Source organism: Melanostigma gelatinosum (assembly GCF_949748355.1).
Source record: "Melanostigma gelatinosum genome assembly, chromosome: 10".
Lineage (NCBI taxonomy): Eukaryota > Metazoa > Chordata > Actinopteri > Perciformes > Zoarcidae > Melanostigma > Melanostigma gelatinosum.
The window spans coordinates 15,844,356-15,860,579 of NC_136643.1; the positions used below are offsets into that span (position 1 = coordinate 15,844,356).

At 41.3% G+C, this 16,224-nt stretch overlaps 1 protein-coding gene across 1 annotated transcript in view; it reads left to right on the forward strand.

The window, feature by feature from the left end:
- The window catches only part of LOC306783887 (obg-like ATPase 1), a 33,597-nt gene extending 20,518 nt beyond the window's left edge, over nucleotides 1–13,079 (forward strand). Inside the window, 5 exon segments of the mRNA XM_079277725.1 lie at nucleotides 6,375–6,408; nucleotides 6,410–6,516; nucleotides 7,074–7,170; nucleotides 10,768–10,890; nucleotides 12,821–13,079. Of these exon segments, the coding sequence (XP_079133851.1) occupies nucleotides 6,375–6,408; nucleotides 6,410–6,516; nucleotides 7,074–7,170; nucleotides 10,768–10,890; nucleotides 12,821–12,922 (463 nt within the window). The 3' untranslated portion in view covers nucleotides 12,923–13,079.
- The last annotated feature ends 3,145 nt before the right edge of the window (nucleotides 13,080–16,224 follow it).

The following is a 16,224-nucleotide window of genomic DNA, read 5'->3' on the forward strand; positions in this document are numbered from 1 at the left end:
TAAATTAGCATCAGTGAGCCACACCGTTGTACTGAATGACATTTTCCTTGATAACAACATAGTTTATTTAGATTTCTGCTCTTAATACCAACTAGCTGACTAAATGTGTATCACTCCACAGCTGAAAATAGTCCCCAACAAATGCATTGTATACTCTTGAGTGACGTTTGCTAAAAACTACAGTGCCCAGCTGTTTAAGAAAACAATTTATCCTTTTTACAGAATTAAACTATGTATCTGTAACCCGTTTTATAGGGATTTTTTGACAATAAGACAAATGCAGTATAACGTCAGCATCATCCTAAATATCTATTGAAGTCGCCCTGCAGGGTCTAATGCACTGAAAACACGAGCTGACATCTCTGATGCTAAGTTAAAAATAAATCCTCAGGAAGGAGAAGAAAATGTCTTTGCTGAGACTGATACTCTGCTTGGCCTGTAGGAGGAGCTTTGACAATTAAAGTAAAGGAAGCCCTGACAGGAGTTGCAGCATGGCATTTGTCTCGAGAGCACCTATAGCTTTAGTGTTGACTTGTATTGTGCTATATGCATTTTTTGGGGTTTTGATGCAGCACAGTAATAAGTTAAAAATGCATTTTCTTTTCGTGTGATCATTTTGACAAACAGACGTCTATTTCTGAGTACGCGTCAAGATTTAGAGACAGAAGATCGACTGAGATGGGGAGACACTATTGTGATTCACTGAAAGCCACTCCAAGCAGTCACTGCAGCCCACTTCAGCTACTCCAAACCCTAATTCCCATAAACACAACTGCAACTTTATTGAGTGCAAAACCACTGGCTCCATCCAAGTTTTTAGGAACCACGATCTGGGGAGTTAGCATTCCCTTTTCAAAGCTGTGAGGGAAATATACCATCACTTGCTCTTTTATATTTTGTGCACAGTCGGCCACTCTCTTCTTGTTCCCATGGTAAGATGTTTATTCTACTGCCCACAGTCGGTCCTAATGGATGCTTTCAGCTAGCTTTCAATGAGAGAAAACAACAGGAGAGGCTGTACAGTAAAACTGAAACAGATGGAGCTAATAAAGCCCTGTCTGTCCAGTTATCCTGGTTATTGACTGTCCCCTGTCCAGGTAATGAAAGGACACGGTTAACATGTCACCTCATTGTCTTTTGTTGTGTCCTGGTGGCAGCACTGTTTTTGTAACTAATGAGACAGACCCTAAACTTGAAGATAAAGAGACATTTTCTGTTCTTGTTTGTTCTTTAATGACCCTACAAGAAATCGGCTTGTTCTCAAAAATCCGATACAGATCGTCACTTCACCCTCATTTGTCAAGCCCAAGGACGCTAATGCCGAGTGGGTCTCCTGCAGTTTATAATGTAGACACCCCTGTAGCAACACAACATGCTCGCTTTCTCCGAAGGCGCCCTGGGAATTGTTCCCCTGCAAAGTCCAAGCTTGGCATAACATAAAAAAGGAAATGTCTGCAAGTTTAGAGTCTGTCTAATGATACGTTTTGATAGCTTTAGCTTTGTTCAGCTGTGCTTTTCATTATCGTTGCGATAAGGCTAAGCACGAACACACATGCAACAGTGAGTTGCCTTTGGCCTCGGCAGCTCTAATGAGACAAATAAGTGAATTTAGTGTTGCCACATACATCTCCTAAATGCTTATTATCAGGATTATTGTTGAACTGTTATGAATAGAGGAGGGGAAAAATATGCAGGATTGGAAGGGGACATGATTGGCTGATGTTACATATGTCCTTGATTACCTTCCTTCTGCTTTTATTCTAATAAGTGGCATTCTTTGTACTCCCTAGGACAGCTAGACAGTCTGACACACGATGAGAATAAATATTGCATGTGGAAGACATTAAGCTGTCATCCAGGGGAAAAAAAAGAAGAGATGGAGAAATCCGTGTGGTGTTCTTCGGCGCTACACTTTGCCTGCTCTTGTCACAATTGTCACATTTTGATGACTCCCCCCACTCTACCCCAGCCCCCTTATTTTCTCTCCCCCAGTCAACTGCTGTGAATGACAGCATGGATACCCCATATAGAGAATTATTTTTGGTGATGCAGAATGTACTCCTCCGGGTTACTGTTTGAATTGTAGATGTTTGCTTTTTTGTCATCCCCCTCTCACAAATACCCTTAAACAAGGATATAGCTTCGACAATGTGTTCTCAAAAGCCATTGCAAAGACGAAACTGGGGGAGATGATTTTTTTTAAGGGTTTTATCTGTCATGTGCAAACATTCAAAGTCACAAAAATGTTATGGGTGAAGTTATCAAAGACAAAGTTGTTACCAGCACACCCCTGAGGTTTGTTTGAGATATTGATGTGAGATGATGCTCTTAATTAAAGCTGCTCCCATTGTGCCTGCGCTGGCTTCTGTTTCCTACAGCCTGTGATTGCTTTGAAGGCTGAAAGAAGTTAACAATATTGGAGATAGTGTGTGTGTGTGTGTGTGTGTGTGTGTGTGTGTGTGTGTGTGTGTGTGTGTGTGTGTGTGTGTGTGTGTGTGTGTGTGTGTGTGTGTGTGTGTGTGTGTGTGTGTGTGTGTGTGTGTGTGTGTGTGTGTGTGTAGGTGTGTGCGTGTGTGCGTGTGTGCGTGTCAGATCTCCTTCTTTTTTAGAGGCTGATGTGTAATGCCTTTCGATCAGGCCATGGCCACAGGGAGCAGAGATCGTCTGCACTCTTGTCGCTCAGGAGCTCACCACTGGGAGGATGAAAAGCTTCCCACAGAGCTCCCGACTTCCCAGCCTCAAAAGCCACCATGAGCTCATACCTCTCATAGCTGTCTCCCGCCGTAGAAGAAGGAAAGAGGAGGGTGTTAGTATGCGCTGTGTGCTGCAGAATTCCCCTCTAAGATGCTTGTCCCTGCAATTGGGGTGCAGCAAAACACAGGGGACCCTGGGTTTATTACTTGATGAGTCTGTGCCTGGCATGCACGCCAGCAGCTGCCAAGATTTGTGGAACGGCTCAGTAACACAATCGGCTGGTTGGGGCGGCCCCAGCGCCCTTTGCCTTGGTCCTGTGTGGAGCTGAGGTGCCATTGCGGTAACTGGGAATCCTCAGTGTTCCTAAATTATTTAAGCCCGCCTGCACAGACACCCGTCGTCGATCCCTTCTCCCCTCTCCAGGTTGGGTGTGTCAGTGATAAAGCTGTGGTGGATGCAGGTAGTGGATTACTCTTCAGGTCTGTCAACATTCAATTGCATCTGAAAGGAGCTCACAAACTGGAGGTGATGGCCCACCTTTTACAGGCTTAACTGGCTAAGCACTCCTAATAAAGCCAACCTGTATGAATGCATGTTTGACGCAGGCCCAGGTCATTGTCTCAGGTAGCTGCCCCTGTACTTTAGAAACTCCCATTGTTTTCCCCTCCTGAGCCATTTAAGCAGATCAAAGCTCTGACAAAGCCCAGGGAAGCCCCAGGCATACGGAAACACAGCCCACCCCCCCCCCCCCCCCCCCCTCAGGATTCCCACACAAAAAGACAAATAGACTAGCCCCAGAGGGTGGCCCCCTGTGGGACATCTCCATTCAGAGCCAGCCTGTTGTGGAAGCTTCAATTGTGTTTTTCCTCATTTCACTATATTGTGCTTTAAATTGAATGCATTGTCAATACAACAACATCAAATCTCGAGCCGAGAACAAATAGCGTGACATATTTTTCTAGGTGTAAGTTAAACCTCTATTGGCTATTATTGTTTTGTTTTTATCAGTTAACATGAACCAAAAAACATGAAATAAATGCATAACATCTTTTAGATTTGTAAAAGTTTGACGAGAGAACTATTTTCCTCTTTGAATCGAGAGCAGCAGGGAAAGCATAAACATGGCTTGTTCCTTAGCTTTGTTTGAGGCAGAAAGCTGGTGAATGATTAGCAGAAATAATGTCCCTGTCACCCTTAATCACATTAAAACGTGGTTAATATTTAATTTTCCCCACTTGATATGCAAAAATTTCCACTTGATTTGCAGCAGAGGCCATTGGAAGTCCATTATAAAAAGAATAAAAATTTCAGGCATCATTTGTTCAGAGAGGGATATCAAGACCAGAAAGTGCTGAATCTTTCTATTAACCGAGCAGTGAGAGATGACACTCAGTGCTGGGACATAATAGGAGACTGACAAGACACACACATACACACACACACACACACAAAATCTTGCACACTGGATTTTACATGAACAAATATTGTATCTGTTATTTCTGTCATGGAAGTTCACATGTCCGCGTAGAGTATTTTGAATTTTCTCTTCAAACGTTTGAATCTTACGAAGAAAAAAAAAAACTTGATTCTTGTCAACATTTAGATTTTCTCTGAAAAACACATTCACATGGAGACCTTTTATGATTTCGGATTTTATGAATGACAAGATGAAAAAAAATCTGCAGCATGTTTTACATAAACATTTCCCCAATTTACACATCCTCATAGAATTCCACACAAATAATTGGAAAGGACATAAATACAAATTGCAAAGTGGCATGGGTAGACAGCGGTGAAGTTGACAGAATCGGTTTTGGGAGCCATGTTGACGGAACATCAAAGCTCTTAATTGACAGTGCTTTGTTTCTGGAGTTGAGGGAAGGGGGAGTTTCGTGTTCCTGTGGCACGGTGTTTGTCTGGTCCTGTGTCACTCAGTGCAAGGACCCAGAGACCCCCGTGCTCATTTGCAGCTCACGTTCTCCGTCTCGGCTTCACATTATTAAAATCATCCCATAGCCTTCTACCGAGAGCCTCTTTGTTACTTGGCTGGCTTGGCTCAGCTCTGTCAAGTCTTCACCAATTACAGTGTCAGGTACAATGGTCTATTCAAAGGATCACAGCCCTTGACTGGTGTGGAGAGAGTGATTTGTGAATCATTATTCAGCCGCCTGTAGAGTACGCAATACCTGAGGAATGCAAATAACGTGCCACCAAATAGACAGCTGTGCTGCTAAAAGTGACAAACTACAGCTGTTATTATCTCAGATTGGATTTTTTTCCCTTCTTGGAGCGCCCGCCATCTCCTGTTTTCAGCTTTTCAGGCTTTAACTAAATGTGTTTTTATTTTTTCTGTCCATTTATTGGTGAGACATGGCAACTATCTCATTGCGTTGGCAGTCAAATGTCGAACAGAAAGGGAAATATTAGGTTACATATCTTAATAGATGTGCATCTGAAGAGGCATATGAGGCATTTCAAATGTACCCTGTAGTGTTATTCTACCTTGTTTGGGAAAATCCAGTCAAAGCAAAATTGTGCTCTCCCTGTCATATGTTGTTTATTGATAATCATTAGGTAGGAGCAGCGATATGGTTTTGTAGGTGATAAAGCGGTGACATTGTTATTGGAATAGATGTGGTATTAAGGTGGTTGGGTCCCTCCCAGTCTTTGATTATTATGGGCTTTAAACAGGAAACTAGGATTACAGATAATGACAGGGACCCCTTAGAATCAATCCAGCCTAGGAGCTCGGTCAGAGCCGCCGTGTGAAAATGGATTTGTGTGATGCTGTTCTTTGAGACCTGTCCAATCCCAGCCTGAGAGCTTGTGGGGCTAATCTCATAATTGCCCTAACCCCCTTGTATTGTTCTGACTGAGAGTTACCATTAAGTGTGAGGATATCTTTGTCCTGCAATGTCAGGTGTCCTGCTGGACAAAAAGAGAAAAAAAAACCTCAGGTGGTAAAGACAACGACAAAGACATTTATGAGTAAGGAGACACTTTGCGGTCATTTCTTTTTACTCTCTCCTGGCTTTATGTTCAGCTGAATGAACTCTATTTGTTTGTTATCGTAAATCCATCCAACGCTTTTGTGTGTGTGTGTTTTGAACTGGACGGAAAGAACATGCACTCAGTTTACAATACTTAAGTACAACTCTGAGATACGCGTACTTGAGAATCTCCATTTTGTGCGCCTTTACACCTCTTCCCATTGCATTTCACTGGAGAATCTTGTACTTTTTACTTAATGCATTTATTTTACAGATACAGTTTTTTGCAGATTATTTTTCATGAGAAAGATATGATCAGCTTCTAATAATTATGCATTGTCCTCTTATCAGTCTTTGGATTTGTTATGAAATCCTTTAAATCAGTCAACATATTTTAAGCTGAATAAAAATCTACTTTGTTTCAGGTATTTGTTGAATGCAGTACTTGTATTTTTACAGTTTTTACAGTTTGATATTGCTGCTGTTACTTTTTAAATCTTTGTGGATCTATACTCTTTTCTATGAGACAATGTCAAGTCAGAATTCTAAACACTTTTAAGGAAACAAAGTCTCCTGCAAACACTCGTATGTTCAGCTGTTCTCGTGGCTATGCACACACCAGCGGATAACAAATACTTTCATGTGAATCAAGTCCTCCAACTGCTTTTATTGCTGCTAATTTTTGACCAGGTTGGTGAAAATCAAGGAGTGGGTGGACAGTCGATCATGACCCCGGAGCCTTGGTCATCCCCCTCAGCGGCAGTCTGGAGAGCCAGCTACAGGACAAGAGTGAAGAAGAGGAGAAGCACTGCACAGAGCACAAGACGCAGAGGTTAATTGTCATTCAGTCCCCCCACACTTTATTATCAGCTGTGTCCTCCATGCACTCCTTTAATTGCATGTGCTGATAGAATAATGAATGGCAGAGTAATTACCATTATAAAGCAAAGGATCCCTCTTCTTACCGAACAACTCAGTCAAAGGGTTTTCCTCTGAATTAAGTTTTTAACTGTCATCTGTCATCTGTAGGTATACGGTAATTATAACTTGGGCATTTTGGGTTTATTGTTCTCGTGTGAAAACCTCTGTAGAGAGAAAAATTGTGACAGCAGATGTTTTTTTTTTCCCCTCTTGGTGCAGAAGGAGGCATCGTGTTGAATTCTTAAAAATGCTAAATGAGTCTACAAGCTTTCTAATTAATCACAGAAACCATTGGAGAGTTGAATGTCTTATGTGAAACGAAGTGACCCATCTTATTCACTTAATGACTTTATACTGGAATGAATGGGGCCTTGCCACTGAAGTGAACTTTGTCTTGGCATTAGCGGCAATAAATAATACTTAAACAGTTCAGACCCCTCGATTTAAACTGACATTTCTCTCCACCAGTGCCCTGAGCAAGATCATCAAGGCAGGCTACGCAGGCCTGCTGCTGGAGTACTTCTTCACTGCTGGACCCGATGAGGTCCGCGCATGGACCATTCGGGTAAGAGCCAGCTGCCTGCTGTGCACATACATATGAGTGCGAGGCTGTGTACCAGACACGCACGTACAGGAATACACACACAGTGTTCCACCCTGCTGGCACCCTCACTGATATCACACACTTTCAACTTTGTCATGGTTGTGCCTTAGCTAGTCATTACAGGCCAAGGATAACTTCAATTACTGGTGAGCTGCTGAACAGTGAAAGTGGGGGCTACATTGATTGAGGAGGGCAACAATTGATTTTGCCCATTACGTCCATGAGAATGTTTCCATCCTGTGCAGATCTGCCTGCCCTCCTCCTGCCGCTGGAGATAAGGAGCCTGTGCATTGTGCCTGCCTAATCTGTGTGACGGAGGGTTGTCTGTGCCAAAATTGATGTTGCTTTTCATTCGACTGTTTGTGGGCCTTGCAGGGGGCTCCTCCTCCCTGTGTGTCTCAGTTTACTGAGCCTGGCCTGCCAAGAGCTTCAACTGGATTGCAGGATTTACATGAATACAGACGTTGGCTTTGCATGCTGGTATATTGTGTAAATAGCTTTTTTTTTCTTGAGGAAATAGAAGGATTGAGTGCCGCTAACAAAAAGACTTACATATTGTTAGATCATTTAGGTCTAAAAGTACTGCAAAATAACTCTTCAACATACTTTTTGAAAGCTAAAGATTTGAGTTGTATTCTGTCACACTTAATCATATCCATTCTTCCATCCCATCAGAAATTTGATATGGGGGTTATAATTTAAAACCTCCCACGAACATTACTTGGACAACCGTTTTCAAAATGTTTTGCAATTTTCCACAATGATATCTATTCAAAGAATGTGTTGCCAAGCAGATCATTATGGCTTTGTTCCCTGACTGTGAGTTATTTCCATTTTGATGTTATAATAAAATTCTCCAGTTTGTCTGTTCACTATCTTTGTAGAATAGGCAACATTATCATTGCAGACACTGCTTGAAATCCTCTGAAACTGACATTACTTATGTATTCCCTGCAGGACATTGGAAGCTGTGTTTGTGTTGTGCATCATATCTATTTGACAGGATGCAATGATCTTTCAAGGGGATAAATGTTATTCTCTTCAAGATTTAGTTAGTATGCTAAATGAGTGTATAATGACAGATAAACATCAATATTTCAAACTAAATAAGACGTTATTTAACGATATACATATATATATATATGTTTTTTTTTGTTAAATTGTGAATTTAGGTCCATCTGAAATAAATAGCATTAGGATGGCATTAGATTGAAAAAGTGTCTAGGCACTGTTCTTGTGTGCAGCCAGAAACTTTTCATCATCCACCACTAACCCTAACATGTTGAAATGTTCAATGTAATTGATAATCATAGGAACCCCTCCTCTGTGTTGAATGCAGCAGGACAACACCAGCTGGAATATGAGCTGAACACCAACTCCAATCCATGGATTTCTCACAAAAACAAAGCACCAGCCAAACATGTTTTTTCCCTTATGAATCTATTTGACGTGTGTTAAACTGCATTTACAGCTTAACCGGTTATCTCACAGGATGAACTCCAGTCTTGTGGTGTTGGAACGTCAAAATGTGAAAACAGAGTCTCTATGTGGCCAAATGTGCCCTTAAATTACTCCAAACTGTTTCAGGTTTAAAGTCGCAATATGCACCAATAATACAGCATCTGATATTTCTTGTGTTATGTTGCAATGTAAGAAAATACAGACTCATTGAGTATTCTTTTTTTTTAAGATTATTTCAGAGTGTTGCTTTTATTAGTTTGTTTACAAAGAAGAGAAACAGGAAGTTAAGAAAGGGGGGGATAGCATGCAACAAACCCCTCCTGGTCAGATAGGAACACAGTACGTCACTTTCATTGTACAGAATGAGCCTTCGACCGCCTGCCAACAGGACGCCTCATGCTGATACAAATATTCCCGTTTTGATCAGAAATGCAAATTGTATTTCTATGCAGCAAATTCTTTGTATTATTTTGCCAATGACTGGATCAGACAATTATTTTAGTGCCGTACTTCACATGAATATCACATTTCCATGGAAGGAACAGTCATCTTCAAATAGCATCATTTATTTATTTATATTTGATATAAATATTGAATGTAATCTTATCCACACAAGTTGATAAACAGGACTTGTTGTTAAATATTTTCATGATGGCTTCTCAGACAAGTACAGGCCAGAGGGGAAGGTGAGCTCACTTCCTTTTCTTTCTTTTTTTTTTTTTTTTTACACAGACACATTTCAGTCAGATGACATCACCGGGTTAAGGCGCACACTCATCTCAGCATGACTGATATCCTCACTATATACAAAAAAAAAGTCCTGAAACACTTCAAAGGCATCTTCAAAAACACTGTTGTCCTCATGGACATAACTGATTACAGCCAGCCTTGATTGTGTGTGAGGGGCATTTTGTCAGGTAAGCATCAGTGGGTAACTATATTAAGCTAATACATCTTGCATTGTAAAAACTCCACTCAGTAATGTCGTGTTCCTAAGTCCTTTAACATGCTTTATTAGGCAGCCTCGAGGTGACCATTATCTATCAGCCTGCTCTGCATAGCTCTTAACTAGGACAATGTGGATCTCTTGTTATGCTCCGTATGAAAAAAATCCCTCCCGTAATCTATTTTTCTCCAGATAGACAAACCTTGATGCTGATTAATGGTAGTTAAACTCACAAGCACTCCGTCAACGAGATTGCAAAGAGATCGTAATGTATTAGAGTCATTAAATACGCATCATTCTTTTGGCATGAAATATGTTGACCCCAACCTGATTATATATACATAATTAAAACTGCTCAACAGTTCCTGAGCACAGAGCTGCAGAGCAGAGAGAGAGAGCGAGCAGGTCGACAGGCAGGAGTCATAATGATACACAGCAGCCACGTCACTTATTTGGGTCATTTGTCATTTCCGTCCCGCATTATTTCAGTGCATATAAATTGCACATTTTATCAGTCAGCTGTGTCTTTGAGTTTAAAAGAGGATGCAAGGTACAAAGAATATATAAAACTATTAAATTGTTATGTTGTGTTTTGTAAATTGGCATCTGAAATGACTTCAGGCGCAGCTCTAAATGTATGTTTTGAGGAAGTCAATTCAAAGACATCATAAACTGCTTCATACACGCCCTGCATCTCGAAACAGTGAAATATTATTGAAGGTTTGAAATGAATTTGAATGACCAAACTCTGCTGTGCCAAAACAGTAAGGCCTATAGTGCAGTGAGGCCTATACCACCCTGGCCTCTCACTGCAACACTGGGTCTTCCTGCTGTCATGTCCAGAGAGCCGAGCAGCGACCCACAATGAGGCGAGATTGCTTGGACAGAAATCAATACCACCACGGAATGGGAATCAGAAGGCATTGATAGCAGTGCTGGGTTCTTATCGGTGTCCAGGCTGCCCTAGCAGGGCACAGCCGAGTGGAAAGCTATCCAGAAATCAGGGCTGAGGCAAGAATACCCCTGACTGAAAACACCCCCGAGTGATGCTCACAACGCTATCACCCTATCAAACACCATGTCGCTCGCATGCTGCAATCCATCTTCTCCAAAACAATTCATTTGTCCTCTCTTTTCCTTCCTCGTGACAGAAAGGAACTAAGGCTCCACAGGCCGCAGGGAAGATCCACACAGACTTTGAGAAGGGCTTCATTATGGCGGAAGTAATGAAATTCCAGGATTTTAAAGAGGAAGGCAGTGAGAACGCTGTCAAGGTGAGCAGTCAGGGTGCCAGCAGAGATGAGGGGAAGTCTCCTGTGATCAGTGGAGCTGACAGTCACCACACAGCTCCGACTGCAAAACCGCTCTTCACCTTTACTCAGGGGAAGAAATTACTGCGCACACTCCAGCACCACTCGTGACAAGCCAACTGATTCTGGCTCTAAACACTGCCATTCGGCTCCAGCTGTGCATATCTTTATCACAATGTGTCTTAACTGGCTGATGGCAGCTCTTGGTCGTGGCTCAGCACAGTTGCTCGGAGGTAGCACTTCGTCTCCTCACCAGGCATTTATCAGATCTATAGAGTGTGCTGTGAGCTCAGAGCTCTCCGTTTCCAAATCCCCAAGCCACTGCAAGCATGTGACAGTGATATAAAGCAGCAAGTTAAATAAAGTGTGAAATTCCTCAAATAAGGACTTTTTTTCGTGCATGGCTAGCGCATAAATATGATTTCCGTATCTTATTTTTTATGATGGCCAGTGTTTGTTTTTGTCTTTTTAACTGGGGTATGGGTTGTTCATGTGCTGCATCAGCTACTTAGCAAAATGCTATTCCTTCCTACTACAAGTGTTGTTTTTATGGTTTGGCATTAATTTAGTTTCATATCGGCAAACTGTAATTTGGTAATTGAAGGTACAGAGTTAATAATCCGTTAATCAACGCTGTAGGATGCCTTTCAAATCAAAGATGCTCTTTTTCATGCCTTAATTTCTGTTTGAAAAATTAAATTCTAAGTTGATTCAATTAAAGCAGTATAGTGACTTAAACCTTGCTATGTGTGACATTTGTGAGAAGCAGCTGCAAGCCATGCTATTACAATCCCACTATCACCACCATCAACTCCATGTGCCCACTTACAGACTCAACTAATGTAATTATGGTGACACGGGGACCAGTGTGGAAAGGAAGCACGATGAAAACATTTAAATCTCTTTACTATTCAAGCCTTTTTTTGATTTTATTGCAGCGGCAGTGTATTGTCCACACCCATCATAAGCCGCAAACAGAGGGTGAAGCGTGTGGGTCCCTGGGGAGTTCCACCATTGTTATCCGAGGTTGAGATCTGAGTGTCAGGTCCTTACTGCATGCTCCCTTACTAATCCCTTTTTGGGCCTCGTAAGAACATTGAGCGTTTCTGACTGTGGCATTAATGTCTGTTCTATTTAATGCCAGTTGTGGGAATAGGCTGTCTGAATACGGCCAGTGTATGGGGATATCACATTATTAGTAATCATATCTGCTTAAGCCAAGCTTGCTGCTCCAGATGGCTGCTTTCAAGTGCAAATGAACCAGTTAGACGTGTCTGGTTTAATACATACTCAGGAATCACAAATAGCCATTGATTTTTTTCCCCTGTCTCCCTCTCCATCCAGTGTTTCTGGTGGTATTGAGCTTGGATTAAATGGTCTCCTGAGCCTTTAAAGGGACATTGATTCTTCTAATTAATTGTGCGCTGTGCAGAACCAGAATGCATAAACCTGTCCGTATTAGCACTTCAAGTCAATTATTTTTGAGTTTGCCGGGAAGGAGAACAAACACTTACTGTATACAAAAGAAATGTTCGAACTTATTTTTGTTTCATTGAGAAGTTTGATACATGCTGTAATCAAAGATTTATGCACATTTTGTGCTTGTACACAAGGAAAAGAACAGAGGATTCTGTCATTGGGAATTCAGGCGCCCCTTGAGCAAAACATGGATGCGTGTGTGTGTGTGTGTGTGTGTGTGTGTGTGTGTGTGTGTGTGTGTGTGTGTGTGTGTGTGTGTGTGTGTGTGTGTATTATGTGTGTGTGTGTGTGTGAGAGAGAGAGAGAGAGACAGAAAGACAGAAAACTGTTCTTTTTCCACTATTATTTATTTACAATGCACACTGTTATTATGTGCTCTATTGTCAATTTGTTTTCTTTCTTTCCTATGTTACAGGCAGCAGGGAAATACAGACAACAGGGCAGAAACTATGTTGTTGAAGATGGAGACATCATCTTTTTCAAGTTTAACACCCCAAATGCACCAAAGAAACAGTGACACAAGAACAATCTGTTTGTTTACATAACTATCTTGTTCTTCTTACCCTTTGTTGGCCTGATACCCACTGCCACACTCTCACATTAGGATCAAATCCCCCCTCTGCTCCAAAGCACAGGTTCAGTAAACTCTGACAGCTTTGCTATTTAAGATCAGGATCGGCCCCCACTCCAAATTGTTGCAGCATTTGAAGGAGCATATTACTCTCCAGATACCTCATTAATCTCCATCACGGGTGCCAGCACTGACACAGCTGACAGTGGGGACAATGCCACCTGCTCTTCTCCCCCTTCTGCAGATAATGCATGTTTTACAGTAGCCCAGATGTCTACACTCAATAAAACATTTTACAAAACCAGTCTGTGTGTGTTTTGGGATGTCTGTATTGAGTGGGACGCTGCATGGGGATGGTGATAGTGGTCCTGCCGACCACTGATTAGAGAATTAAAAGACACAGCTGACATTGACTGTAGCAGAGAGGGGACAATTATAATTAAATCTGTTAAGTAATGCTGATTTTAGAAGGGCACATGCAGGATGCAGGTGTTTCGGCCAAAAGAGCTGGTCAGTTGAAATGATTATTTATAAAGTGATTGAGTTAACCTTTCATTTACAATTTTCATTTCATTTATGATTGATGAATATATGTGTGTCCTCTCTTTCACAGTCCCTACAGTACTTTCTTGCAAACCTCTATTATAGCATCTTTGTTGTGTTTACAGTTTATTTTTCCTGTTCCTGAACATTGAAGGCAAATACACACCTACAAATAAATATAATTAAATATGAAGAAATATTCAAACCATTTTTTATAAATAATAAAAAAGTCCACATCTTGTGATATTCTGTATAGTATGAAAATAGAGGTTGACACAATCCACAACCAGAAAACGATTCCTGTTGTCTGAAGTAGTGTTTTTCTCGCCTCTATACTTTGTGTGCAAGTGTTTGTGAAGCGTTTATGCTGATGGGATTGTATGGCTGCAGCCGCAGTGCTCCAAAGTAAGATTGTATTCTCCGTGGGAGTCCGAACAAAGAGCTGTAGATCAGCAGTGCTTTGGTGAATATCTTGTAACCATTAAGACTGCAGAGAACAAAATGGCCTTTTGATGGGAACAAAAAGATTGAATAAAAATGGTCATTTTACGGAGATAGTATTGCATATCAAAGTTTTGGAAAGGAGCCGAGCCTGTGCTAGCACTACAAAGCACAGTGTTTGTCATGGAAATAAGGTGGATTATAGTCTTTGAGGTTTGAGATCAGTGGCAAAATATAGGATCGTGTTTATTGTGGTTGGATGGAACGAAAGACGGATGACAACATGTGTATAAAACAACATTAAGCTTACTTTGCCTGGTTGCTTCAGCATTAACCACTGATTTTAATCACTAAAAGATATTTCATGCAGCAGACCAACATTTACAGCGCTCATATACTGTCCTCTGTGCAACAACAGGCTGTATTCAGCTCACTTTCTTCTAAGTGAAACCATACCGATCCTCCGGAGAACACAATGGGGGCGTTGCATTCCTCTCGAGGTGGTGGTGGTGGTGTTGGCCAACCTAAACCCCACATACTCATCTGCTGTAGTTTTGAGGCTCGGAGATTGACGAGTTGTTGCCAGTGGTCTGGGTCGTGGAGTATTTTGTTTTTCATAAAGTGACAATAAATATTCTCAGAGCGAGTAATAGAATCATGCAGATGTAGTATAGGAACAAAACACCATAACAAAGAGGCAAGAATTATAATAATGGAATAATATTATTATGAATTATAAACTCACTGGGTGTCCTTTCTGTCGTGACACAATTAAGCACATTTTAAAGTATACATGCAAACATTAGCACCTGATATAACCATTATCAGAAGTCGCAGGTGGATTGTTAAAGAAGTCTAACTGGTTAAACCTCTAAGTACATCGAATTAAAAACAAGTCCAGAAATATGACAGAATCTCTGTTGACACAAATGTTCTGTCAGCACCATCAATCAAGCGGTGCCACTCTGCCCAGAGGCAAACCACAGTGGCATTAAACCAAGAAGGCTAAGAGTGGAAAGCTCGCTTTTAAACACACACCCAGGGAAACAGACTGCGACCTGCTGCTGTAAATCACATGCACACCAAAGACCTTTGAAGAACTTTAAAAAAAGGAATGTTTGACACATAACAAACACACATATAAATAACGCTATTTCTTAAAGCAGCTACGATGCACAAGGGATTGTGTGGGGAAATGCAATGCTTATGGTGAACGCATTGTGTCATATTATTACAGACAGGAATCATCTCTATTTTGGATGATAATAAAAGTGTTGCCATGTTGTAATTACTGCTGTTGTGTGACTTCTCAGTCTGTTCTGATACTATATACGCATTCATATGTTACATCTGTACCTTTCATGCAACTCTTATTTATACGTATAGTTATATTCTCAGTTCCAGAGGCAGAGATTTGATATTCCATCCACACTTCTGTGCAGCACCAGATTCAATTCTTTCTCCCAGCTCCCATTTACAGTGTCCCACAAGGTGCCTCCAGCAGGGCAGTTTCTCTCCGTGGGGTCACTCTCTTTTGGACTGGCCTTCATGAAAACAACTGTCAATATGTTAATATGAAACACTCAGAGCCATTGTGGGCTCACTCCGGTACTCCTCTTATCCTTCCCATTCTGCTCTGTGCCTCAACAACAATGTTCACCCCCAGAATAAAGTGAGAAGTGGCTTTTGCTTTGAAAAATAAAGTTTTCATTACTATTTCTAATCCATTTATTCAGTTACGATTTGTTAAAAAATAATATATCATTGAATTTTCCCCTTAACAATACTTAATAAAAGCTGCGTCTGTGCAGTGAGAAGGTCATTGGTGCCCCTATTTACAGTTATATCTATCACACCGAATCCTTATAGATGTGCTGAAGCTCCCACTGGGTAATTGCTCCACAGACTTCACAGATTCCTCTCACGAAGTGAATACAAGGTCCGTCAATACGATCTCATTTCCTTTGTTTGCAGCCGGAGCTGGTGACAACACTCACAGGTCTGAAGACAAACACCATGGCAGTTGTGTCTCGTGTAGGCCACCGCATCCACCAGGGGGTTGCATTTGAACTGTTTTTAGGATATTTGACTTTTCCCTTTAACTTGGAGGTCTTTGTAGAAATTGTTGATACGTTTCCAAGGACTCCTGGAGTAAGACAGACACAGCTGCAGGGTTTTTCTAAAGCTGTTTCCATTGGCCTGTGTTTACCTGACACTTGGATTGACAGTAGAGTGATTGGAAATATCCACCATTCACTGCCGTG